We start from the raw sequence: 26,480 nt of genomic DNA, 5'->3' as shown, positions 1-26,480 counted from the left end.
CTGTTGAATAATCTGCTCAGGTATCCTTGTAAACCAAAAAGAAATGTCTCTGTATTAAATAACATGAAACTGCCTTGAATTAGCTGTTTGCCTGTTGCTGGTGCCTCAGAGTCTGGTCCCAAAGCCCGAGCTGCTCTCCAGCAGTATCATTTCAAATTATATCTGTACACATAAAATAAGGTATAATAACAGTTTTTGTTAAATTAGTTAATTTATTTTTTTATTGTGGTACGGAGGTGTCACTGGTCCGCCCTAGGGATTACTGCTCAAAAAAGCCCTAGTTTATCATTCTTAAAGATTAATAATCTACTGCATGTAGTTGAAAAGGTACATCAAGGTAAATAGTTTATGAAAGTTATATTTCTTTTGTGGAAAAAAGTTATGGAGGTGAAAACTGTATTGGTACTTTTTGGAGACTCAGTTTGAGGAGAGGTGTTTCTAATTCCATTAATCAGGGTAGAACAAGAACTAACTACCATTTGATAAACATCCCACTATTAAACTTTTTCAACAAATATTTAACAAAACCTTAATGAAGGTGGTATTTACACTTGACAGCACACGTTACAGCTAGGTGTACCTCATAAACTGGCAACTGAGGATGTGTTTTATTGAAAAATATATATATTTTAATCATGCATTATTTAACTCCCACCATATATACATATAATCAAATTGGGAGAATGTGGAGAAACTGTAGTTTAAGGGGATGTGGATGTGGAACACCTGGAGCCTCCACCTTTTATAGACTAACCATCAGCAGAAACACACACCTGTCAAACTGACACTTTGTGTGCTTAAAGGTACGTCAACTACTAATGATGACATCAATGTCTTCTTGATAAACATTAACATTAAAAGGTGAAGAATGGGAAGCTAAGTTAACTGTATCATAACAGTTAGCATGACGCTAATAGCAAGCTAACATGTGCTTTGTACTGTGCAGCTGTTTGTTAGCATGCTAATGCTAACAAACAGATAAACAGTCATATATAAAGTTACTGTAAGCTTGTTTTTATTTATTTATAGTTTTCCATGTTAGACGAATATTAATTACACAAACAGTGTTATTGTTATTCATTTAGTGTTGTATTGTTAGTGATTTATTAATTAAAGTAACATAGGTTAACTTAGTCTTATAAATAAGGTGCTTAGCCTCCATTGTGCAGCATTGCAGTGGAAAGTATTAAACAGGAGAAAAGTTCAATAACATGTATTATTTTGGGTCCATGGATGATTTTTATTAACGTTATATGTCACCTTTTTATTCTACTGCATTTAATACAAAAATATGATGCATTAAAGATGAAACCAAAAAGCAGTGAAGTTATAAAACGTTTAAATTAAATATTAAATATTCAACACTTAATTCATTTACCTAATGACTATTTTCATTTTTGATAATTTAATTATATTTTGCTCATAATATGTATCTTTAAAAGCATAAAGCAGGCAGCTTTTACTGACAGTAAATGCAGGATCTGAGTACTGCTGCATGGACTGTTGGTTACAATAATTAACACCTCTATTAAAAAAGGTTTTATCACGGTATATGTCATTTTCAATCAGATGTATCGCACATTTTTCTGAAAGTTTGGTTGTTGTGGTTTAGTAACAAAATAACTCATAGATGTGTCTACTTTAGGCTTAAATCAACACCTGACAAATGAAGTACATCATCAGATTGTAACTCATAATCCATCCTCACAGTCATACAACTTAAAATGTTAACGGACTAGCTATTATTATAGAAAAATCTGTGACTGGTGGCACATACATCTTCTCACAATATATATTTTCACTACGAAAAAAAGATGAAAGTGCGTTCAGATGTTTACCTTTCCGTTTTTTTGTATTATATTCTTTTTTATTCATAAATACAAATTTTCTTTGTGTATCAACCCTCGATGTTTGACTGCTTTTTCCAGGAGTCATTCCAACAAATGATGAGGCAAAAAGCTGATGAAGGACTCCCCCATCTGGAAGAAAAGACACCCAACACTCCTGGAGAGACTTTATCAGACATGAACATTGCCCCAACGGCTTTCATTCTGAACCCTAGCTGTGTGGTGTGTCTCCCCGTGGTCTCTGACAGTCAGACGCTTATATGGGTGTCCTCAAGCGAGATCAACCTACAGCTGGACGGTGCAGCCAAGCTGGACGAGGCCTTCAACCGGTTTCCATACCTGACAAAGAAACAGACAGTTGCTCTGGCGCAGCGCTGCTCTCTGCACCCGGACCAGGTGAAGGTGTGGTTCATGGCACAGAGGCTCCGCTATGGCATCAGCTGGGACTATAAAGACATCCCCAATGTTCGGAAGAAGTTAATGTCAGGTCAGGGAAAGGAAGATCTGCAAAACAGGAACGGGGAAGAGGTAAAAGAGGATGGAGGAGAGAATAAGAAATGCAATAGAGAGGTAAAAGAGCCTGTTGGGAAGAAGGCAGGAGAGGTTCGGGAGGAGCAGACTGCAAGTGAGGGAAGGATGATGGGAGAAAACGTGAGGGCTAATGAGCGTTTAGAGAAAAAAATGAAGAAAGATAAGGACAGAAAAGAAGAAGACAAAAGGAATACGCAGAAAAAGCGCAAAAGGACGACAGTGACGGACAAGATGGGAAAGAAGAGAGTGAAGCAAGGGGGAGAAGGTGTTGTGGAGAGAGCAGAGGAAGTAGAAATAAGAAGCGAAGGAGCTGAGAAGGAGTGTCAAACATCCACTCAGGAGGAGACGACACATTTCACCAGAAAGAAGAAGAAGGCAAAAGCGAACAAAAGTTTACTGTCCATCCAAGAGAGGAGCTTTGTGGTGCCTGATGAACTGCTGGATGCAAGGCCTCAGCTCATCCCCCCGTCTCAGACTCAGGCCTTTGATGTGCCTCCTCTGACTGACAGCCACACAGAGCTGCTGAAAAGAGTCGACGCTTCCACCTCAAGTATTCCTATGACCCCTGAGAAAAGAGGCTTTGAGGAGAAAACAGAAACGCAGACGCACGCAGAGTCAACCAACCACAATTATTGCGTCACTGATGTTGGAAAACTTAAGGAGCTCATTGAGGTGAACAATAATCTTGTTGCAGACGGTTCACCCACAGCGACCCAACGGAAGGATTCTCATGTGGCCGACTCATGCATGCTTCCCATCCGTCGGGCCCGCTTCAAGGCAAAGACGCGGACCCAGCTGGCGACGATGAAGTTGGCTTTCTCGCAGTGCCAGTACCCAGACACGGAGCACTACAACCGACTGGCGATAGTGATCGACATCCCCCGCTACCTGTTGGTTCAGTGGTTCGGTGACATGCGCTATTACGTCAAGAAGTGCAGACCACGCTGGCTGACTCAGGAGCAGTACAGCAGGGTGCTGGCCAACATCCGGTACAGGCAGTATTTGAACGCGCGGGTTAAGATGCAGCCACAAATGGCCGACGATAAAGTCGACGGAGAACCAACCTGGAAGATAAAGCTCGACGGGATTGAAAGCTGTGACGAGGAGGAAAGTGTGCCGGGGGCCTCCAGGGGAGAAATGATGCCGCAGTCTGTGAACTTAATGTCCCTCTGAAGGGAATGAAGATCAAGTCTTCACATTTGGAAAGATGCATCAGAAGAAGTGGAGCGACTTGTCATTTTTGTGTTGATGTTTTGAGCTTTAAGACAGATGTTTGCTAAAACTTTGCTGAATTAAGACACATTCTTGAGAAGTAGCCTTTTCTTTTATGCTGTTGTTATACTGTTATTGTGTTTACTTAACATGTATGTACTGTGTTTACAAAAAATACAAAAAATAATACAATTTCACATCGATTAGTCCCTCGTTTTTGTTGTCGTTCAAGTTAAACACTTTTATTGTTTATTGCTTCTTTTCAAAAAGACAGTGGTGTTTCAGATCAAAATGACAAACAGCTGTAATGTCAGAGGAGATAGTTCACATAATCTACACCAAATTAACAAAAATAAAGTACTATTCTTGAATATTATTTATATATTGCACAAAAATAGAAAAATAACTACATTAATACCTATGACACTCATTCTCATGTTATCCAGCTACATCACTAAGCCTCCTCTGTTCTCACTGATATTTCTTTTTCTCTGTTACATCCTGTTTATAACCGGAAATACACAGGCCTCTTAAAGCTTTATCTGGCAGAACATCCAAACAAAATATAATTTACCCAATGAGGTGCTCAATAATGGGAATATTATTCAAAATATCTCAGACCTTCCTACACATCCTGTTTATACAGAGATACCAGATGTTTCTGCTGAATAGGTCTGTCTTGGCTGCATCACTTCCAGATGGCTGAGTACTCGGTCCTCTGAGGCTGCCAGAGCTCAGCGCCTTCGATAATGCGGCGGATCATGGAGGCGGAAGTGATGAGCAGGTGTCCAGCGGTGTGCAGGAGGGCGGAGGCCAAACGCAGGGCTTCTCTGAAAAACAGAACAGAGAATAGAGAAGTGTCTATTTGTTGCATTACATCCTGCTCAAGTCACGTTTAATATCAAATGACTACACTGGCTTTGTGCACTAAAATTGAACTTTGAAAAGTATTATTTCTTCCTTGTTCTAAATCATCTGCTGAGTATTAAAATTAAGATAAAACTGACAGATAGAGGACACAGAGAGGAAAGTATATTATGTCAAGAAGGCCTTCAATTTTTAGGTAATTGTATTTTTATTGAGTTATTGATTATTTTAATGCTACTTTTGAATTCAACTCCACTACATTTCAAAGGTGAATACTCAACTACATTTATTTGACTGCTATAGTTTTGAGATACTTTTCAGATTATGATTTTACATAAAAAACCTTTTGATAAACTTCTAAAATACAATGCAATGTTAGATTAAACCGGTGGTTTCCAAACTTTTGAGCTTGAACCCTTTAAAAAAAAAAAAGCAGTGTGGGCCCCTTCGTCACAGTTCATGTCTATGGGATGTTAGCAACTCCACAATAAAGACATTTCCCCTCTTAACTAAATTAGATAACTTGTTTAAGTCCGCAAGAGGTTATATAATTAAGATATTTTAAAAAAAAAGATTGGAGAAGAAGAAAAATTAATGAATACAAGTTTGTGAAGTAGAGTTTTTTCTTTTTCATCTTTCCTTTCCCGTTAATCATCTCAAAAACCCCAAGATTAACTTGTTGCCCTTTGGAAAGTAGTTTAAACTTGCATCAGCATTAAGAATCTAATCATGTAATTATATATCCGCATTTCTTCTGCAGAACTTATATATATATATATTTTTGGTAAGGATCATCTCCCTCTTCCCTTTGACTTACCTGAGGACTTTCTTGGGCCCCAGACATTCAAAGCTAGCGCTCACAGAGTACAGGCCTTGAAACGTTGCCTTCACATTCAGGGAGCCGAAGACGTCCTTCGGGCTCATCCTGTAAAGGTCAAAGGTGACACGAGCTATGTCTCTCCCAGTCCGAGGCTTGTTGTGCTCCTGAGACTTGGACACAACTGCACCCTGGTGGATCGGAGGCAACAGACACTTAATAATAGTGCGTAATGCAAAGAGAGAGAAAATACTTTTAAGGTATAACATAAAGTACATGTGGGGCAGTATAATAAATTACATTTGGGCAGACTTACTGGCTGTGGTCTCCATGTCTGTCCAGGCTCCAGGGCCATGAGCATGGTGTTGTCAGGCAGAGTCATGAGGAACTCGTCGGAGTCGACCTCTGTACCGTCCTCCTCACAGGCCAGAGACAGAGACACTGCAGACAGGGACAGCAGCAAAGCCTGGCATACCTACAGGGAAGACTCAAGTTAGTGCACCAGAGAACAAAAAAGCTTTAACGTCCTAAATAGTTCACTTCCTGTTGTATATGACAACAATTTTGGGGGGAATCCAGGTTCAAAGAAAATGAGAGATAAGCATTTGATCAGCCAGAAAACTAGAACAGTATTCATACTTATAGAAATATGAATCTGTTTGGGTCAAACTTGTTTAAACGCCTTTATATTAACCGTTAATTCCAATTTTATTGCTCTTTAAATTGGCCAGTGGGTTACACATATAACTAATATTTAGTCTTGCCCTAAGCTTCATCTTATCTTTTGGCATTGACTCATGATGTTATCACATATTTGACAAACCCTGACAACGACTTTTAGACAAGATAACCATTATGTTGTTGAATTTTGCTGATCATTTTTAAGAAACATTTCCCTTTTCAAATGAGTTTTATATATTTGTTATACTAGTATTTGCTTATTTTCACCTATTCTTTTATAAAAATATTTTTGTTTTATAAAATATGTATTACTTCCTTTTACCATGAATTTCTCTTTTGCATTTCCCCCCCCCCCCACAAATTCTTTAAATATGATATTACTGATACGGCGAGCAGCTTTACCCTGATCAGAACCCTTTCTAATGTTATAACTCTCACCCTCTCTTTCAGCTCCTCCAGGGTCCCGGCTGTGATGCCCTTCCTGGTCTCCCTGTTGTGACAACAGACCCTGAAGGGACGCTGTGGTGGAGACCACACTCGCTTGGTCACAGATCTGAGAAAAGACCAGACAGAAATGTATTTAAATTGTTTAATGTGTGAGTGCTTTTCCTGTTGTGACATGTCAGAAATATTCTGTATAAACGGCCAACAATTAAATATGTTATAGGATAAGATTTGAGTGAAATACTCACTTTCTAAAGTCCTACATTCATTTCGGGGCTCCAACAGCCACACAAAGCTGAGTGGATTGTTGATCAAGCAGAGGGATCACGAAGCAAACCACTACAATACAAACAGGCCACAACTAATTATTCACTTACTTGATAAATGAAGATGTTGTTTCCATGTTCGTCAGTCTCTTGGTGTCTCTTCTCACACCTCGTTTGTTGGTAAGGTGTTTTGTTGTGACAAATAGGGATAATGTCAGTTCTACCTGTGTTTGACCCAGTAGCTGTACTTCGACCCAAACCTGGTGATAACACAGATACAGAAAAGAACAGGGCAAAGTTCATCTAGCCTGTGTGTGTATGTGAGAGACATCCTTTCGTCATTAGTTAATATCTTTATTACCTCTACAGCCCGACTGATACTTGGTATTTGAGGTTTATACAAATATTGATATTTCAGTTAAAAAAATCTGATATATTAATAAGATAAAAAAAGATAAGATAATCCTTTATTAGTCCCGCAGCGGGGAAATGTCCAGGATTACAGCAGCATAGATATAGTGCAAACAAGGTACATAGTAGAAAAAACAAACAAGTATTTTAAATAAGTAAGTAAGAAAAAGAAAAATCCACAATAACTAAAAAAATAAAAATCTTATAAATACAGACAGAATAATTATAGTTATAGTTATAGTTATAGTATTGCACAATAATGGGAATAGGAACACATAAAAGTCTTGATAAGGATTCCTTATATTGTTTTTTATTTCTTTACTGCAATTGCTTATCACTTTGACAGTTAAAATATTGTCCCAGGGAATTTATCTGACTCACTTCTTAGGGAAATATATTACAAAAAGTATTAAAATGATATATATAAAATATATATAAAATGATATATATAATTTTTATATATAATTCTTTTTTTAAAATAAATAGTAATGTTATCCTCATTGTAGGGATATACACTCAAATTGATATCTGTCATTGTTTGTTTAACAATTTGTTTCTTAAATGTTCTTGTTTATTTGGCCTTTTCTCTGGGACATTATCTTAGTTTTAATTTTAATTCGTGCCCAATGCTCCTTAAAATGCTATGATATTGTTCACATTTTTATATATGTTTCTTATACTATTTTGACTATTATAACACATTTATAATAAAAGTTGTTTATAGTAAAACGCTGTCGGATCTGCTGCTACGTCATATCCTGTTCACATCAACGGGTGCGCTTGTTTTTGACTACCACAGCGCTCGCGTGGGCGGAGTTCCCCGTTCGAGCCGATGTCTTTCATTCCAAATGCGCGAAGCACCGCCCACTCGGCGCGGGCGGGTGGATATAAGAGGTGACTGATGTCTTCCAGTGAAGGCGGGAGGATGAGAAGCAGAACTTTTGACGGAGTGTTTGTTTTCGGACGGCTGAACAACAACAACAACAACAACAACAGCAACAACAACAGAAACAGAGACAGAGACAGAGTGCGGAGACACACTCAGCACAGCACAAAGTACAGATAATACCAGCAGCGCCTACTGGACAACTTGTCCCGGGTAAAGTGTTACTTCCGCATTAGATGTGGTGCTGACCTCCATTGATCAGCTGGTATGGCTGCAAGAAGACACAGAGACACTAAAGACACTGGTGAGTGTTGACAGAGAGATGCTTCATGGATGCAGGTTTTGTGAACCTGGTTTTGCATTGAATAACATGCAAACAGACTAGTGCATGTGTCCTCTCTGGCAGTCACTGATTATTTACATTTTTTTTTGTAAGTTATTAAGATTAATGTTTAATTAATTAATGCAAGAAACAGGAATTTCCCTTTTCAAATGAGTTTTTTTTTAATAATAATAATAATAATAACTTTATTTATATAGCACCTTTTAAAATAAACAATGAAATAACAAGTGACAATCAAATAAACCAACAAAATAAATAAAATCAAGTGAAATAGGTCAAATATAGTAAACGAATATAAGATAAAATACTAAGACAAAATGAAACAATAAAACGACGACATCACATAAAAGCCATTCTGTAAAAATGTGTTTTAAGAAGTGATTTAAAAGAGATTACTGAGGGGGAAATTATCTATTATATTAGATATACTAGGATTTGCTTATTTTCACCTATAATCTTTTGTACTTCATTATATTTTATAAAATATGTATTACTTCCTTTTACCATGAATTTCTCTTTTACATTTTCCCCCCCCCCACAAATTCTTTAAATATTATATTACATATACGGCGAGCAGCTTTACCCCGATCAGAACCCTTTCTAATGTTATAACTCTCACCCTCTCTTTCAGCTCCTCCAGGGTCCTCCAGGTAAATTTGACAGCTGATGGGAGATTCCTGCATCACTGATTGAGTTGCATGCTTTTTGTCCCCCCCTCCTGCACAGATGTCAGCCTTCCCTTTGCAGCACTTCAGCTCCTGGCCCCTCCTGTGCGCCTGGTGTCTGCAGCCCTCTGGAAAGTGATGAAGCAGAGGGATGTGCTGCAGTATGGGGTCCTGGAGGAATTTGTGACATCCGCCTGTGAGACTGTCCCGGGGCTGCTCACCGTAAGACACCAGGGCAAGCTGGCACTGGGGCTGAGAGGACGGGTGAGATTATGATGTGACTCCCGTGGTACCAGTCTCTTATATGTAGTATATAATTAGATATCAAAGGATGAAGGAAGATGTCCAGGTCCGTTGATGCAGTTTCAACAATTTCTTTATTGAATCAATGCATCTGAAGTCATTCTGCGCAGAATGGAGCCCATACAGAGATTCAGCATGGACCGAGGCTCTCAGCCTTCAGTCTGAACTTTATATCTGTGTTGTGCATCCCCTCAATGTGCACAAAGGCATAAAACATGTTGAGCAGTACATGCATCATTCAGACATCGTAAAACATACACTTTTTGAAATACGTTCCTGAGACCCTAGAATCTTCCATCTGTGTAAACATCACTAACGTATGTTGGTCATGAGGTCATTGTTAGGGCAGCTCCTAAGAACCCAGACTCTCAACATCACACAGCATGCAACAACTTCATGGCCTCAGTACAGCAAGGTGTAGCAGAATATGATAAAATACACTACATATACTCCTGTCCTTTTCTCTGTATTATTGTCCCTTTTGTGAGACACATCATTAACATTTGTACACTATGACAGTGTTGTATTCCTAGTGTGACTGTGTGGTTCATCAACCGTACCCTTCTTTTCAGTTAATCTTGGAGCTGTGCCGTACACAGCCAGATAAAAAGGACATTATGCCACACCTGCAAAGGATGCGTGCTCCTGCTGCTATGTCCACCTCCTCGGCTCCTACTGTGGTAAATTGAATTTGATTAACAGAATCTCACAACAAATTGCATTGCCATTTTTGTGTCTGTAAACACTTTGTCGTTTTTCTTAATGCTCTGTGGCATATTGCTACAATACAACCACCGCCAGTGAAACTTGGAGCTGATTACAGAATAACCATATTTTGACCCCATATTTATCTTAAAACAGTTAGTTTCAGCAATTAATACATTAACTTTAATGCAAAAGATTTGATGAGAACATGATGAAATTACAATGAAAATAATATTGACACAAGGTGGATGTTGTTTGTGTCGATATTATTTGATGCATTTAATGCTATCACTCATGTATGGAATAGGTGTCATTTTTGCTTTTTTTCTCCTAGAAGAGGGATGTAAAAATCATGAAAACAGTGGACTGTTTCCATTCATTGGTTCACACTCTGCTAAAAGACCCATCAGATAGAGAACACTTCTTCAAGGTGAGTCCCTCTTCTAATGTTTATTTGCAATTGTACAGCAGCGGTAACTGATATCCGTCTCTTTTGTGATCATTTCTAAATTGAGGTAGGGTTAGGGTTATGTGAATGTAAAGGCCAACACGTCTTATTCTCTCTTCTGACAGGAGGAGTTTTCTGTGGATTATGGTCCAAAGTTTGACCAGGAACTGGAGAAGCTGCTTTGGGAGTTTTTGATTCGACTGGACCAGTTGCTTCCGGTTCCCAACCTAGCTCAGGTAGTTGATGCCTTTCAGAACAGCTTCCCTTGATTTGTCACACACTACAACTCTACCAAACGTGATCCAAAATGAAAGAAACTGTTTATATATTAATCGTTTGTCTCCAGACCGTGTCGTGGCTCAGTGACGCCCCCCCTGTCCTGGAGGAGTGTGCGCGAGCAGCCACCCAACCGCAGCTCCTGAAGATCTTGCTTCAACATCAAACCTGTCTGGGTCATCTGGAGGCTGCAGGTAGAACTAAATGACTTCTGAGTTTATCCAAGCTTCAAAGCTAGAATGAGATTATTCATTTTTCTCATTATCCACATTTTGTTTGTTTTTTTACAGCATCCCTCCCTCCAAACATGGGAGACTCCATCCTAGCTTCACTTTCTCTGCCACCCTCTGGAAGAGTTCCTTCAAATCAACCAACGGCAGCCAAAAAGTCTGGAGCGGAGCAGTCCGATGGCACGCAGACAAGAGACAAAACGGCATTTATTACACCTGTTATCGGACTAATATCTAATGAAGATGTACCAGTTATGATCAGGACAAAAGATGCAACAAATGAGCACTTGCACCGCAAAGAGAAGTTGATGTTCACTGCGGTTAAAGAGAGACCCAAAGATGGTGGAGAACAAGTGGAGGGGGAGAGGTACGCCCCAAAACGAATCAGCGGAATGAAACGCAAGCAACCTGACGAAGGAGAAGGTGAAACCGATGAGGAGGAGGAGGAGGAGGAAGTGTTTGGCACGATCAGATCTGGGAAAGAGACGATAAGCAGAAGTTTGAGAAATGGAGCGAGCATGTTAATGAAGGATAGAGGCGACCAGAGGACAAATGAGAGCGAAGGAGAAGGAGGAGTGAGAAAGGAGGAGTGTAACAGAGCAGCCCTGGAAACCTGTATGACCCAGCTGGGTGTCAAAACGCTGCACCTGCCTGAAGATCCATCCCTCTGCTCCATTTTTGTCTCTTGCCTGAGTAGCCAACCCAGAGTTATTATTGAAAAAATGAGCGTTAACAGGACTGATGGAGGAGCTAAATCCTTACATGTGAAACAGCAGACTAAAAGGAGAAAGGCAGTAGTCAAAGCTGCAACACAGATTTGCAGTCAACCTCAAAAGCCTGACTCAGATGTCCCTGGCCTGGACGATAAAGAGTAAGAGATATGGGAATACAGTTCCCATGGTGCAAAATACTCCCTAACATTATGTCAAGGTGGTAGTGGAAGAATTCAGCATCTAGCTTTAAATTACATTATGTGTTTCTGACTTTTTTAACTAGCTTTTTCTCTGCCTTGGTTTCTTGTGTTGTACATTTTGATTAAATTATGAACAAAGCAATGATCACTGCACTCGCATCACAAGACCCGACATTTTAAGTTGACCTTGCAGAAGCACACTGAGACAAAAGTTTACTGATGTATAACATAGTTTAAACTAGCATTGGAGTTGTCTAAACCCTACAAATACAATAAAACCAACTGATTTAGTTCATTGTTTCTGGTTTCATTTGATTTTTCTGTCTCTGTCAGATATTATAAGTGATTTAAAAATGAATATTGTTCCGTAAGAATTTCAGGTCTTTTAAAGGGAAAGTTATTTATGATTCAATTGCATTTCTATGTTCTGTAGTAGTCTTAAGAATTAAATAATAACCCTAGAGAAGCCGCTGAGTAAAAGATTTCCCTGTCATTCTCTATTCACCAGCTATTGAAACTTATTTTTTTTTAAGAAATGAATTGACTTAGTGGTTTAATTCTGTTGTTTCTACTTGACAGAAATCACCCCGTATTACCGAGTATAAGCAGCTCTCCATCTCTGCAACGGCGTAACACAGGTGATTTAACAAAACCCGTCTCTTTAACGCAGAGAATTGAAAACGAACAAGATCAACAATGAAAAATCACCAGCAGAGATTTAAGTTTAACTGTGTTTACTTTTGTGTTTAGTGACGTCAACTCATCCAGGAGACGCTGACGACTACGTAGCTGACTCTGAGGATGAGGCGACGAAGAACTTCAAAAGCAGGGTATGTTTTCTCCAAACATAAGAAGAGAGGGTTTACTGGGGTGGTGGCGATCCTAAATAATATTAAAGGGGCATGTTTTGGTTTTTTTCTAAAATAGATTGATCATTTTTTAAGTATCTGATTTATTTTAAGAAAATTAAATCTGGCAAAATTCATCTTGAGGAATATTCTGTTGCGGAGATGATTTCATCATGTGAGGTTAATAAATAAAGATTATTAACTCTGTAATGTGTAATTTTAAACGGATGTCACATTTAAACCTAAAACATAGTGACTTTAAGCATTTGAAGTTTACAAGACACAGACAGTCAATGAAAAAAGTTTTCACTGCTCCCATCATATTTGTGCTGACATGTCAATAAAGTTTGATCAGTCATCAGTGTCTTTCTAACTGACTTTGTCTCCCTCAGCTGTTCATGAAGCGCTACTGCAAGACCAAACACGGCACCTACGTTCCCACTCTGAGGGAGTTCTGGAAGCCCGGGATGACGCGGACGTCTGCCGGAAGCAAACGCAGATGATGAAATACTTTCACTGGCAAGATGGGTGTTTTCAAACTAAAGCTAGAAAGATGCCAGACGACTTAAACTAAATCCAAAAATGCTTTGAATTTGACCAGCTACTGTGGCTGAAGGACATTTATTATCGTTTTCTTTCTCTTGATTTATGATGTCACTCGAGCCTAACCAGATATTAACTTCAGTCTGTGGTTTGTCATCATGGAAAAAGGAGCCCTGAAACAAATGTCAGAACTCTTTTAAATTGTAACTGTGCAGTTTACTTGTAAATAAAGACCATAATATTTTAAACCTGTTATTTGCTCAGTTAACAAAGTGTGGTTGGATCCCATTGGTGGACTGACATTCGATACACAGTTAATGGCAAAAAGACGTAGCATGCTCCTCTTGAACTGCTCCTGCATCCGATTAATCTAATATGTGATGTTGAAGGAATAAGTGAATAGTTTTAAAAACCTTCCACAACTGGGTTTGTCAAGCATATGTATATTTAGATACTCATTCATCACATAGGGGCATCTTTCATTGACTGGAAACCTACTCATTTATTTAGAAATTTACTTTCATCTTATAACAAAGACTGTTGAAATTAAATTAAATTATCGCCGATATCAGAGAGAAGAAATTGAATTTGACAAAATATCATCCAAGAAACTTAGAAGAGCCCCAAATCTTCAGAAATTAGTCGTTGATTTTTAATTGCATCACCATCTGGCTCATATTAGCTCTCGTACTAAGGCTTTTAAACGTATTCTGGCTCTGCTGTGTCCACACACTTCAGAAGAGTAGTCAAAATATAATCACAACTTATATATATACATCTACACGGGAACACACAAGTTTGCTGCCACTGGAGAATCAGAGTCGGCAGCCAATCCCTCCGGTCACTGTGATGGTCTCTCCTGTGATGTAAGACGCCTCCTCAGAGCACAAGAAGGCAATCACTCCACCGACTTCCTCTGGCTCTCCGACTCTGAAGGGCAAAATGTGCGAAATGGTATTCGTGTGTGCATTGTGCAGCATATTGGTGAGATACCTGTGACGATGAGTTGTACCTTTTAATGCTGAGCTGCTTTTTAAACTCGTCCAGGATGTCTTCATTTCCCCACAACTGGAACAACACGGTTAATTATAGAAACTTTAACATTTATAAAGATTAAAAATGAACAAAGTAAACACACAGGATGTAAATGCAGGATTTGAGTGTGTTTTTGCTCCTCACCGCAGAGCTGAAGCGGGTCTTGATGACTCCAGGGGCCACGCAGTTGACTCTTATGTTACTGTGGGCCAGCTCAGGGGCCAACGCCCGGGTCAGACCCAGCAGAGCTGTCTTACTCACACTGTAAGGACCCAGAGCCTGCAGAGACGGAGACACAATGTCCTTAACATGAATACATTCACATGCACATTGGTTTACAGAATGACAACTAAACAAAAAAGCTGCATTTGGAGACTTTACTTCCTGTTTATCTTAATATAAACATTCTGCTTTTTATCTCACTGACCTGCATCGGTTGGTATCCTGCCACAGATGACACAAATACCACATTCCCCCCTCTAAAAAGGAAAATACAGAGCATTTGTGATTAAATATACAGCGTTGAGTTGTCTCGTCTTTATTGTTGTTTGGATCGTCTTTAAGTTGGTCACTCACCCCCTCTTCACCATATGAGGCACCACCAACTTAGTCATGAGGAAGGCTGATTTCACATTTACAGACAGGATCTAGAGAGAAATTATCCCATATTAAAATAAAAAAATGGAGGAAGAATAATTATTTTTCAGTGTGTTTTCTGCGACGTGTACTTTGTCCCAGACGTCCTCCGTGGAGTCCATGATGTTTCCAAAGAAAGGGTTGACTGCTGCGTTGGAAACGAGAATATCAATGCCTCCGCACTGATCCAGAGTCTAGTCCAAACACAGAAGGAGACTATTAATGACGTTATAAGTCATATGTATGACTGACAACCTCATAATTATTAGTATGCAGCCATGTGGACCAAACTTGTAGATGCAGTATCCTGAGAACCGTATAATTGTGGTTGATAGAACTAAAGAAGTATTCACCGTTTGGACCAGTTTTTCCCTGTCTTCTCCCTTGCCAACATTACAGGTGGTGCCGGTCACTTGGATGCTCTGGCTCTGCAGCAGCGCCACCGCCTTGTCCACGTTGGCCTGCCGGCGGCTGCTCACCACCACATGGGCTCCTCTCTTTCCCAGAGCCTGAGCTGCAGCCAGACCAATTCTAAGGAGGAGGAGGAGGAGGAGGAGAAGAGCATCTCAGTAAGGGATCAAGTCTGTAACAATTGTAGCTGTTTTACATGATGTTAATGAGATAAATTCATCACTCCAGGCGCCATCCTTTGACAATTCAAAGTTTCAAGATTCGATGCTTCATGGTCAGTTCAATGTAATTAAATGAAATTTGCTTTTGGAGCTTACAGAGCTCAGAACATGACTGTGCTGAAGACATAAAACAAATGGCAAATACACAAATGATCACAGTCAAATAATAACTGTATGCATAAAAAGGGGTAGAATGAATAAATGGATAAAGCCAATTTCTCCACAGTGATGCTATTGTGTACCATTTAGTGTCCTAAGGACCATTTAGTGTCCTAAGCAGAGGAATAACAACACCACTGGTATTCAAATGGTAAACAGTCTGAATGATTTATAAAAGTTTAGTCACGTCTTTCCATAGTCTAGGTGTAAATTTTAACAAGGGATTGTAGCTCATGAGTCATGACCAATTATGTTTTGATGCAGTTATTTTGATGCGTCACTTTGCCAAGCTTTTTCCTGTCTGGACCTGGGCTGTTGCAGAAACAGATCAGTTATTTTGAAGCCGATGAGGATGATCTCAATAACAGCGTGAAAAAAATTGCATCATTCATTCCTGTAATTTAGGACCTTTTTCTGCTGTTTTAAAAAGAAAAGTCTTTGCTGAGCTTTCTTCATAAGATCGCAGGTTAGTTTAGATTATACATCATCAATGGGGAAGTTGAACTTTGCATTCTGTATCGCTGCTTCAACAGGACAGCAGTGAAGTATTCCCAAAGCCATTTACTTAGTAAGTGTTTTTGGAGAGTTTAGACAAAAGAGGAATTCATAATGTTTTTCATACCCATCTGTGGAAGCAGTGACTATGGCTACCTTTCCAGCAAGGCTACTTTGAGACATACTCCTCTGTCCGGAAACAGGATTGGTCCTAAGGCACCTGAACACACTCCTCAGCATCACCTGTGAACAGAATAGTCACAGATATATATATATGTTCCTTATAATGAAAACACTGGGTATCTAGGGTAGAGGTCACCTGACAGCAGTGCTGCATGAGCTCTAAGTGCTTAGATATAGAAGTAAACAATAAGTTAACGAAGTTGGAAACATTTTTTTCATATGTCACTTAAACCATTAATGCACCTATTGATACATTGTGACCCTACAGCAACAATACAAATACTTATTGGTCTTAAAAGCAAACTAAGACACAGTTTAGTTAAAGTTTACGTGTGCTACATTGCACAAGCAACTAATGCAATCACGCAAACGTGATAAAGAGCAGCATCTCACCCTGCAGCTCATGCAATATTGAGTTTGAGGTTAAATAGTGGAAGTATTTCTCAGAAGACAAAGTCTACTCCTGGACCTTGGACTGCGGTCGATTCATGTGTCGTCGTATTTTCCGGGTAAAAGTCGAGGTGTCAAAATAAAAGCCGAAAATCGAAACCGACTGCTCTTTAATTCAATTGTACAACCAAGTCTGTTAAAACGACGATGCCATTTGTTCAAAGAATAATTAATTTGCGTTGATATACGTAGCGTTGACGACATATTTCGCTTTTTACATACATAATTCTCACGCGTTCCGCAAAATCCGGACGGCCCGTAAACGCATCCCTCAACAAGCAGCCAATCAGGGACGAGCTGTGGTGATTGAACGCTGATGGCCTCCGACGCCTGAGAAGAAGTGCTTCTTTACGTCTCACAGACTGCATCTTTCATGGGTGAAGGGATACAGAAAGAAGCCAGGTAATGTGTATTATTATATACTGGCTGCTATGGGAGCTTTACTGGGAACACACTGTGCTTTGGTGGTTTCCCCGGCGGTGCCATTGTTTTGACTGAAGCGTCCTGAGCTAGGCCGCGGCCACACAGCTCCGTCCAGCTGACTGCACCTCCTGTTCACATGCATGGTCACTTATACATGCATGGTCACTTATACATGCATGGTCACTTATACATGCATGAGTGTTTTATATGTGTGAAAATATATCAGCTTGCATGTGCACTGTGCTTATTTAACCACGGTGCAAAGCTCTGGTTGTGGGTTGCGTTCAATGTACCCCTCCTGGGCGTGGAGAAAAGGGAGACAGGTATTTCTGCAGCCTGCCTACCTTTTCATTCACATGGCAGAGCTTCACTAACACTAAAGTCTACCTGTGTGTTTCATCAGGAGGCCTTCCAGCCTGAGATGAGTCCTCCTCCCCTGAGTCTCTCCGGCCACCGGCTCATCCACAGCTGATCTAGATGGACGACCCCGACTGACCAGCACCAGTTATCTATCTGAAGCCACCATGTCTGTCTCTGTGAGTACAGTATCTGTGTCTTTTTGTCTGTTTTTGAATGCATGATTTAACTCTTAAAACTTTTTTTTTCTCCAAAGCTAAACTATGTATTAATTTGCAGGACATGGTGTTATTATGTGTGTTGTCTCATATGTATAGTATTTAATAAGGGTCTTCATTGCCTCCATTACTGTTCTAAAGGGGGTCCCACATGGCTCGATGGAGCCCAGTTGTCCCCAGGGGGTTGGGTTTAGAAAATGAAAGGGGGGGCCTGACTCTCTGGCTTTAGGTTGGCAATTAAATCCTAAACAGGAGGGACAGATGTGCCTCTTCTCCCCTCCCCCTCCCTCTCATCCTGCTCATTACCATTAGGCCCTTGTGTCCATTTGAACATTGATCCTCCCCTGGCTGTCCCCCTCTTTTCTCTCTGCCTCATAAATATTGACACAGCTGTGGATTTTTGAGCTTGTGATGATGCTAGCTTTTACATATTATTATTTTGTTGTTGTGTTCACTCATCCTCACCCAGGGATATTTTACGAGATCGTCCCTATTCACTCCTATTCACTCTCCATTCAATAGCCCCGAACAATCAGTCTTTTGATACTCCTGACTTGGCATTGCCATGTCAATGTACTTGCTTGTTTGTGTTGTGCAGATGTGAGACACTAGCTTGTGTGAATTTACGCTGTTGATTAAACCCTACTTTAATGACCATTTGGTGTGTTTGTTGTTTGAATTATTGAATGGAATGGTCCGTGTTTATGATTTTTTAATTTTTTTCTTGTCCTCTTTTTCAGACGGTTTTGGCAAAGGCACTGTTCGACAACGCAGCAGAGAGCCCGGAGGAGCTGGCTTTCCGGAAGGGTGACATACTGATGGTTCTTGAGCAGGAGCAGGGTGGTGGGCCGGGCTGGTGGCTCTGCTCCCTGCATGGCAGACAGGGCATCGCCCCCGCAAACCGTCTTCGGCTCCTCCAGACCGCCTCAGATCCCCGTCGCGGCCCCGGTGAGGACTCTGTCTACCTGTCTCCCGCCTCCCCACTGACCCGGACCTCCGTCAGCGGCAGTGCAGAGGACATAGATGGAGTGTATCGCTCCCCGCCGGCTGTGGGTGAGGCACGAGGAGCTGACTTAAGGCCTGGGGAGCTCCGCCGAGTGGAGAGCGGGCGCCCGCGCTCGCACTCCAGCTCTGGCACCCGGCCCAGACCTGATTGGGACTTAGGGGTGGCGGGGCGTCCGCGCTCGCCCTCTCTGAGAGGACGAGGCACAGAAGTGTCAGGAACACTTTATCAGACTCCAGTAAGTCCCATGTCGTCAGCAGCTCAGCATGCCAGACAACCAGGAACTCCCACGGCTGCAGAGTCGGTGTACCTCGCCCCCACTGGAGTTCCAAGGGCAGCGGATGAACCAGAGGACACTACATATCTAGTTCCTAGAGAAACACTAACGGGACACTCGGATGACTGTTATTTGGTGCCCAAAGGTACGCCACTTGCAGGTGACGATGTTTACCAATCCCCGACAGGAGGGGTTGTGGGCTCTGCTCTGTGCTCTAATGGACCCAGTGGAACACCTGGTACCCCCCAGCTGAAAGTGAGCCAGGACACACCTACCATGTACCAAACACCCACCCCTGTAGGAGCAAGCCTCCAAAGGACTCAAGCCACAGTTTTAGCCCACCAGCACCCATCTCAATTATCCCCGGTCCAAGCATCTCCCAGACCTCTGCTCAAGGGAGTTTCGCCCAACCCCGCTGTTGCCAGGGGCAAACCCAGTCTGGCCTGTCACCGGGGGTCTCCTTTGCTGGTCCGAGCAGGGCAGGTCAGGGTTCCTGGATCACCAAATTTTGCCCGCAAACCTCCTCCGCCAGCACCTCCGGTGAGGGGAGTCACCAGGAAAGATGCAGCAACATCATTGGCTGATTCTAACTCTGTCCCCAAACCCGCTGCTCAGGTCACTTCTGCAAACCTGCAGCAAGAAGAGGACAAACAGAGGGGGGGTCCTCAGAGTAAGGAGGACAGGACGAATGATATCCTGGAGAAGAGAAACAACGTGCTGAACAAAAAAGGAGATAAACAGGATTACTCGCAAGATGTGGATGACCAGGTTTGTGATGGCTTCTTCACCTTACACACTGTTTAAAGCTGTTGTTCTGCCTAGAAAAGTGATATTTTGTTGTAGGATCATTCATTTTTTTTTATTGCTCCAAAAATGTATTTTATCTTGGGGAGTTTGTTAGTGGAGTGGGTTTGCATGTCGTCCAAGTTTCATCAGCATGTTTGAAAAATATACAACTTTGGATCGACCAAAACCTGCAATGATAATTTGCGTTGTCTTGGTAGGTGTACGATACTCCTCCGAGTGGCAGGTGGCAGCGCCCCGTCCCATCCTCCATCGGTGATGATGATGATGATGGCATCTATGACACCCCTCGCAGTCTCCCACCACAAGCTGATTCAGAGTCGGAGGTAAAGACAACCCTTCACAGTCCTTACTGAGAAACATATCGACCCGTTTTATTTGTACCTGTTTACTAAATGATACATTTTTTTAACTTCCTCCTACAGTTATGACTTGTATCATATTTTGACATACAATTTGGAGTGTGCAGACGTTAAACTAATCAATTTGGGTTTTTTTCTGTTTTGCCTGTAATTAGGCTTTTTCTTTAGTTTTCTGCCAGTCAAATGGTAATCATTATGAAAGTTTGATTGACTCAGAAATAGCTGGGAACCATAGTTAACTGGTGTGTTGAATTCATGCCCGTACAAGTGAAGCGATTCCACAACAGATGACTATCACATACCCTGTTACCATTTCTTCCCACATTCCGCCATCAGTCTGTCTCCCTGCCCCCCTTCAAGGCGAGGCCACACCTGTCTCTCTCTGCTGGGGGAGCCTGTCTAACCAGTCCAAGTGCTGCTGCTATTTTCTCCCCGTCACACCCATCTGTCAGGGCCATGCCAAGGCCAATCCACCAGCACCCTGCCCCCAGTGGTCTCTCCTTTAATGTGACTTAAATATGTCTGCCAGCTGTTGGAATTTTTTTTCCCCCTCTTTGCCTGCATGTGCTGGATGTGGACTCACTGCTTTTAGACATAGCTCTCTAAGGGGACTAATGTGTGTCTGACCATATGTTTTAACGTTTACCAGATCATCCATGCACAAGCCAGCTTTAAAGGAAGTTTAAAGCCTTCTATACTCTCATATCGAAACATGTTATTCTTTCAAACTCTGTGAACTTACAGTACAGCGGATGCATCATTGTTCCCTCATTGACACAGAATTGTGTCCCTGTCTCATGGGAAATGATCCTCTGTCCACACAATCATAAACAACACGCATCATTTCAAAAACATTCCCTCTTTCTTTCCCCCCTCTTGTAGGTCTATGATGTCCCCACCATCATTCTCAATATGTCCACGTCAGACATCCAGCCTGAAGAAGTCGATGAAGACGTATACAGTGTTCCTACACTTCCAGGGGTGCCTCTGGGCCCGGGGGAGTCCACCATCAGCCTCTCTGGCGAGGATTCTGGTCAGGTCTATCGTGTCCCTGGATCTGAGAAACGAGTTAGCGGCGGAGGTCATAACCGAGACTCCTCCGAACCCGACTGTGGCATCTACGACATGCCTGCGTTGAACGCCGAAGTCCTCCCTCACTCTCTGTCATCCTCCTCCACCTCCACTCGCCGCCTCTCCATTTCCAGTAACGGTTCGGGCGACGTGCAGTGGAGGGCCAACCTTTCCAGCCTCGTCCACTCAGTGCTGAGCGCGGCCTCCTGCTCGCCCTCCGCTCTGTCGTCACGGGACCTGGCCACCTCGCTGGCTGAAATCCTGTCGACCTGGAAGGCGTGTCATTCGGACGATCCTCCGCCACCTCTTCAGCAGGCATGGGCTCGTCTGTCGGACCTCCTGCCGGCGTTGTCCGCCATCGGCAACGCTCCCCCCTCCGAAGGGCTGCTGACGCTGGTCCAGCGCTCCCTAGAGGAGAGCGCCCTCCTCTTGCAGGCTCAGGGTCGACCACGTTTGCCTTCCCAAGACTCCCTGTCCCGCAGGCCTTTGCCAGCGCTCCCAGTGCCTGATGGGAAGTCCTCCGGCGGTGGGATGGGCTCCCGTAAAGGTAGCTGGATCCAGGAGCGACCCCTGCCGCCAACCCCTCAGCCGGCCTTCCCCTTGCCTCCCACTCTGTCGACGGTGACACTGACGATAGGTCCTGATGACGATGAAGATGACCCCAGCAATGAGTATGCAGGGATCGGCCTGACTCCCATCCCTGCCCCGGTGCCTACTGGAGACAGCGTTGGATACGTCAAGCTGCAGGTCAGTTTTCATGATGAGATTAATTTAATGTTATACAACATTTGCAAGAACATTTTTTTAATTATTCTGGCAATAAATGAGTGTTTTTAATATCAGCTTTCAATCATTTATTTTCACATGTTTTGTATTTCCTCCCATTCGTTTCTATTTCTGATGGGTTTTTTTGTGTTTAAACATAATGCTTCTGCTTGCTGCTAACTGTTCATACATGTCTTTAGTGCACAAGAGGATTTAAGGTTACAATACGATCAAACATGGAGTCTAAATGTGTCTGTATACATGACTGACTGTTCTGTCTTCCCCACACTAGGGAAAACCTGAGCCGCTTCCTGATGTTCTGGGTGAGAACGGACACATGCAAACCATCAATGGAGATCCAACGGTGAGTCTTTTTTTTTGTTTCTTTTACTGCCATTAAACCCAATCCTTCCCTCCTGCAGTCCAAAAGTTTTTGTTGGAACAGAAACACAAACAACCAGTCTACACAGATAAGTCATTGATTCACTCTGTGTTGTTCACTGCGTGCTCTGTTTACTAATGAACGCTGTGACTCAGTAATCCAGCTTGCTGCAGCTCTTTGGCTCCTGATGCGGTTCAAACACGTCTTCAGTCTTCATTGAAGATGTTTACCAAACACCACACGACTTAATCTCACATTAACCCCTGTTGATTTATGTCTCATGAATCTGCACAGCCATCCATCATCTTCAGAGAGTCTGTCAATAATGCCAAAGCTTTTTATTTGTTCTTCTGAGAAATCCGACATCAAGGCTTTCTGTCTTAGACTTTTAACAGCATACATACGCAGAATAACAATCATGCATTGTCCTATGTTATCTCTGTTTCTTGAGACTGAGGTCATGTTTTCTTATCACTCCTTACAAGATTTCTCGGTTACACTACAGACGACCAACAAGAGATCACTTGTAAATCTTAACAATCTTGCCTCACATAGAATGGAGGCTGCAGGACAATAAGTGACAGAGAAGCACAGGCATTCTTTCAACAGTAACGTCTTTGCTGACGTAGTATATGTATGACTTTCTCTGGCTTTTCATTTCAGTGTAAGACTCCGTCAACCGTACTTAAATGAGAGTTGAGTGCTCACTTCCTGTATTACATTAACACAGTTATACTAAATCGATCATATCTGCATGTGTTTGTTCACATGAGGAAGCCATGATAAATGGTTTCTTAAGATCAGGGCTGTAACTTATTTCATTTTTTTTCTGTTTCATATGTAGATTATTTTCCAGATGAATCATTTGGTCGATAAAATGTCAGATAGTTGGAAAAAAACGTAATAATTAGTAAAATATGTTAGTAAATGTAGCTTTGGAATGTTGTTTGTACAACGTAAGATATTTAATGTCATGTGTGACAAAGAAAGCATCAAATCCTTTCATTTCTGAGGCTTGAAGCAGAAAATGTTTTGCATTTTTTCTTAGAAAATTACTTATGCGATTTTTCACTTATCAAAACAGTTGAACCCGCTATCATTTCATCGACTAATCGTTGCAGCTCTAAGAGTCATTTCAATGTAATGTAATTAATTGGAAGTACAGCAAAATGGCTTTAAACGTGTATTACATCCACATTGTGTATTTATCAGACAGTGTTTCTCATTTATTCTCCATGTTTGGATTATCCCCGCTCTAACATGGATTCAAAGTGGAAAATCCAGTTTGCTATCCAGTTTCTCAGATGTCATCTCTCTTTATGCATGACTTTCCCTTACAAACACTAACTTCTTCTCTCCTCGCACAGTTGACCCCGTCCCCTCCACTTCCTGCGTCCCTCTCCCTGGAGGACTCGGAGCTGCTGTCCTTCTACTCGTCTCAGAGCCTCGCTCACCTCTCCTGCCTGGCAGACGCCATCGACGTGCTCTTCAGCAGCGTGCAGGGGAACCAGCCGCCGCGCATCTTCGTCGCCAGGGGAAAGAGTCTCATCGTGACGGCACACAAGCTGGTGTTTATCGGGGACACGCTCTCCCGGCTTCTCACCTCCGCCGACCTCCGGGCCAAGGTGTGTGTAGAAAACCCTACGCACATTTCATTTTGATGATAATATTTGTGTGAAAGCATGAAATATATAAATTTGGTATGTTGTTGGAATAGATTCACAAATTATACATGCTCTTGTCTTAATGGACAATAACAGGCAGTTTAAAAGAAGAGAAATTGATCAATAATTATGTTAATATTTATTTTTTCTTCTGTAGATCACAACCTCAGGGGGACGACTCTGTCAGGCCTTGAAGACAGTTGTCGTGGCAACAAAGGGCGCCGCACAAAACTACCCGTCAGTATCGGCCACCCAGGAGATGGTGGACCGCGTCGCTGAGCTCTCCCAGCAAGCCGCTGGCTTCTCCACTCTGCTGCAGCGCCTGGCAGAAATATCGTCATGATATTTCCTATCACTCGCTTAAAAACTCTGATTACACTACACATATATTTTCTCCTTTTGAAATGCCTTATTTGTTGTTAGACTCTTGCGTTTGAATGGGATTGGAGCAAGCGAGGTTGAAACCTGGAATAAGTGTTTGGCCTCGCTGCAGCTGTTACTAAAATGGGTTGTGAGTGTTGGTTCTGTCCTCCAAGTGTGTGTTGGCTTGCCTTTGTTTATGTACTGACCTCCGTGCTTTGATGCCAGGCACACTTGTCTTTTTGAGTGTTAACTTATTGAATATTTGAGGCCCTTCCTTGGCTTTGAGCGTCCTTGCGGACTGTTTATCTTAGGAGCTTTTGCTTTGTTATGTTTGCCATATTTTTCTTTCCCTCACATGATAGCCATTTTCCTTCCTCCCTCTATTTATTCAGCCACCCCCCTGTTCCAAAAATAGCACAGAAGGAGGCCTGACATCCTGGTTCTGGCCTACTTTCTACTGTTAACCTGAAAGGCCTTTTGTCATTATCATGCTGAAGCAGCATATCAAGTGTTTTGGGCTTAATATGGAACGAATGGGGGAGATTGTGGAGTATAAAGTTCGCCTGACTTCCTTTCTTGAATCTGTGCAAGTATGTGTCGTGTTTGTGTATTACCCATTTCCACTAGAAAGCAAACTGCAGTACAGCTTGTAATCCACTCAATAGGATAACAAACCTCCCTCAATACATGTTCAGCGTACTTCCATGCAGGCGTACACGCCTCATAAAGAAATAATTAAATCCTGTCTGACAGAGAGATAATATCCGAGCGTCAGTTGTGATAGGTGGATGAGAAATGACCTAATCTTGTTCTTTCCCACAGTCACATGGTAAATCTGGCAGTGGATAGGAAACCTGTTCCAAGCTCACCTGTCTGCACTTGTCTTGTTATTGTCTGCATGCTTAAATTCCTTTTGAATTATTTTGCTTTCCATGTTCATTTCCCACAAAATGCTCAACCCGTCAGCAGTGCTTACTCACTTCTGTTTGATTGTTTCATGTCAGGTAGAAACAAAGGCTGGGTGTGATAAATATATAATTCACCAATAATGTAAAACACAGCAGTGGAACACAGAGTATACACTTGCATATATATATATATATATATATATATATATATATATATATATATATATATATATATATATATATATATATATATATATATATATATATATATATATATATATATATATATATATATATTTATATTGCCCAGCCCTAGTAGAAACTGATATGCGGCATATTCTTTGATAGAAAAGGGGGAATTTTGCATCTTAAATCCAGCAACATCCATTTCTTTCCTCAGACAATAGTATTACAGTCTGTCCTCTACCATTTACATTTATACCAGTTATCAGATTTAATATGTTGGTCTGTGTACAAACTCATAAAACATGTCATCTCAACACTACAAAGGTGCTCTACAAAGTTGGGTTATGCTACTTAAAAAAAAATCACTCTATTGTTGGTCATATTGTTTCACCTTACATTCTTGTTTGTTTTTTTAGGTAAAAGTCAGTATCATCAGAGCATTGCATAATCATTTCCTCTCTTGTGTGGCTCAGTTTAAATCATTTGAGGAATACTTCATTTTCCTGCTTTTACGCCTCTGCTGCAGTGCCACCGTGTGGAGGTTTGAAGTATTACTTGGGGAGTAAGTGTATGTATGATGAGAGCATGATTGGCAAGTAACCTTTAGCAGTATATTTATTACTGTCAATTTTTATGTTCTTTGCTTTTCAGTTTGCATGGCTTTAATTTGCTTTCATTTTATATATGCACATATTTTGCCATGGGGTGACTTTACTGGGTAATTTACAATGAAAACATTTTTTTCAAAAAAAAAAAAAAAAAAATGCTAAGATACAGTTTAAAGATGAAGCTGTTTTTTTTCTTTTGTACAAGGAAGTTTTCTACACTATGTGAACTCGTATGAGTCCGTTATCTGTATTTGCTGAGGTAT

General features: G+C 41.4%; 5 protein-coding genes across 5 annotated transcripts; 3 read left to right on the top strand and 2 right to left on the bottom strand.

Moving 5' to 3' along the window:
- The first annotated feature begins 791 nt into the window (after positions 1-791).
- homezb (homeobox and leucine zipper encoding b) lies at positions 792-3,551 on the top strand. The gene is made up of 2 exons (XM_054601108.1): positions 792-803; positions 1,929-3,551. The coding sequence occupies exon 2, from the start codon at positions 1,944-1,946 to the stop codon at positions 3,549-3,551; it is 1,608 nt and encodes a 535-aa protein (XP_054457083.1). The 5' UTR covers positions 792-803; positions 1,929-1,943.
- Positions 3,552-3,876: 325 nt separating this feature from the next.
- cideb (cell death inducing DFFA like effector b) lies at positions 3,877-6,934 on the bottom strand. The gene is made up of 5 exons (XM_054601367.1): positions 6,777-6,934; positions 6,394-6,508; positions 5,591-5,749; positions 5,275-5,465; positions 3,877-4,420 (listed from the first exon to the last, which is right to left on the bottom strand). The coding sequence occupies exons 1-5, from the start codon at positions 6,800-6,802 to the stop codon at positions 4,279-4,281; spliced, it is 633 nt and encodes a 210-aa protein (XP_054457342.1). The 5' UTR covers positions 6,803-6,934; the 3' UTR covers positions 3,877-4,278.
- A 1,057-nt stretch (positions 6,935-7,991) lies between these two features.
- tinf2 (TERF1 (TRF1)-interacting nuclear factor 2) lies at positions 7,992-13,479 on the top strand. The gene is made up of 10 exons (XM_054601056.1): positions 7,992-8,266; positions 9,032-9,234; positions 9,846-9,953; positions 10,313-10,408; positions 10,552-10,662; positions 10,773-10,896; positions 10,993-11,803; positions 12,425-12,483; positions 12,596-12,675; positions 13,086-13,479. Exons 1-10 carry the CDS (start codon positions 8,230-8,232, stop codon positions 13,194-13,196), a joined length of 1,740 nt encoding a protein of 579 aa, XP_054457031.1. The 5' UTR covers positions 7,992-8,229; the 3' UTR covers positions 13,197-13,479.
- Positions 13,480-13,716: 237 nt separating this feature from the next.
- dhrs4 (dehydrogenase/reductase (SDR family) member 4) lies at positions 13,717-16,869 on the bottom strand. Its single transcript, XM_054601057.1, has 9 exons — positions 16,770-16,869; positions 16,321-16,436; positions 15,261-15,438; positions 15,000-15,101; positions 14,848-14,918; positions 14,699-14,750; positions 14,416-14,550; positions 14,249-14,304; positions 13,717-14,166 (listed from the first exon to the last, which is right to left on the bottom strand). The coding sequence occupies exons 1-9, from the start codon at positions 16,779-16,781 to the stop codon at positions 14,052-14,054; spliced, it is 837 nt and encodes a 278-aa protein (XP_054457032.1). The 5' UTR covers positions 16,782-16,869; the 3' UTR covers positions 13,717-14,051.
- Positions 16,870-16,939: 70 nt separating this feature from the next.
- efs (embryonal Fyn-associated substrate) lies at positions 16,940-25,597 on the top strand. The gene is made up of 8 exons (XM_054601055.1): positions 16,940-17,228; positions 17,653-17,785; positions 18,565-19,872; positions 20,109-20,234; positions 21,153-22,088; positions 22,399-22,470; positions 23,856-24,113; positions 24,310-25,597. The coding sequence occupies exons 2-8, from the start codon at positions 17,774-17,776 to the stop codon at positions 24,493-24,495; spliced, it is 2,898 nt and encodes a 965-aa protein (XP_054457030.1). The 5' UTR covers positions 16,940-17,228; positions 17,653-17,773; the 3' UTR covers positions 24,496-25,597.
- Positions 25,598-26,480: the final 883 nt, after the last annotated feature.

The sequence above is a fragment of the Anoplopoma fimbria genome, chromosome 7, assembly GCF_027596085.1.
Source record: "Anoplopoma fimbria isolate UVic2021 breed Golden Eagle Sablefish chromosome 7, Afim_UVic_2022, whole genome shotgun sequence".
NCBI lineage: Eukaryota > Metazoa > Chordata > Actinopteri > Perciformes > Anoplopomatidae > Anoplopoma > Anoplopoma fimbria.
This window is presented reverse-complemented; position numbering and strand designations above follow the sequence as displayed.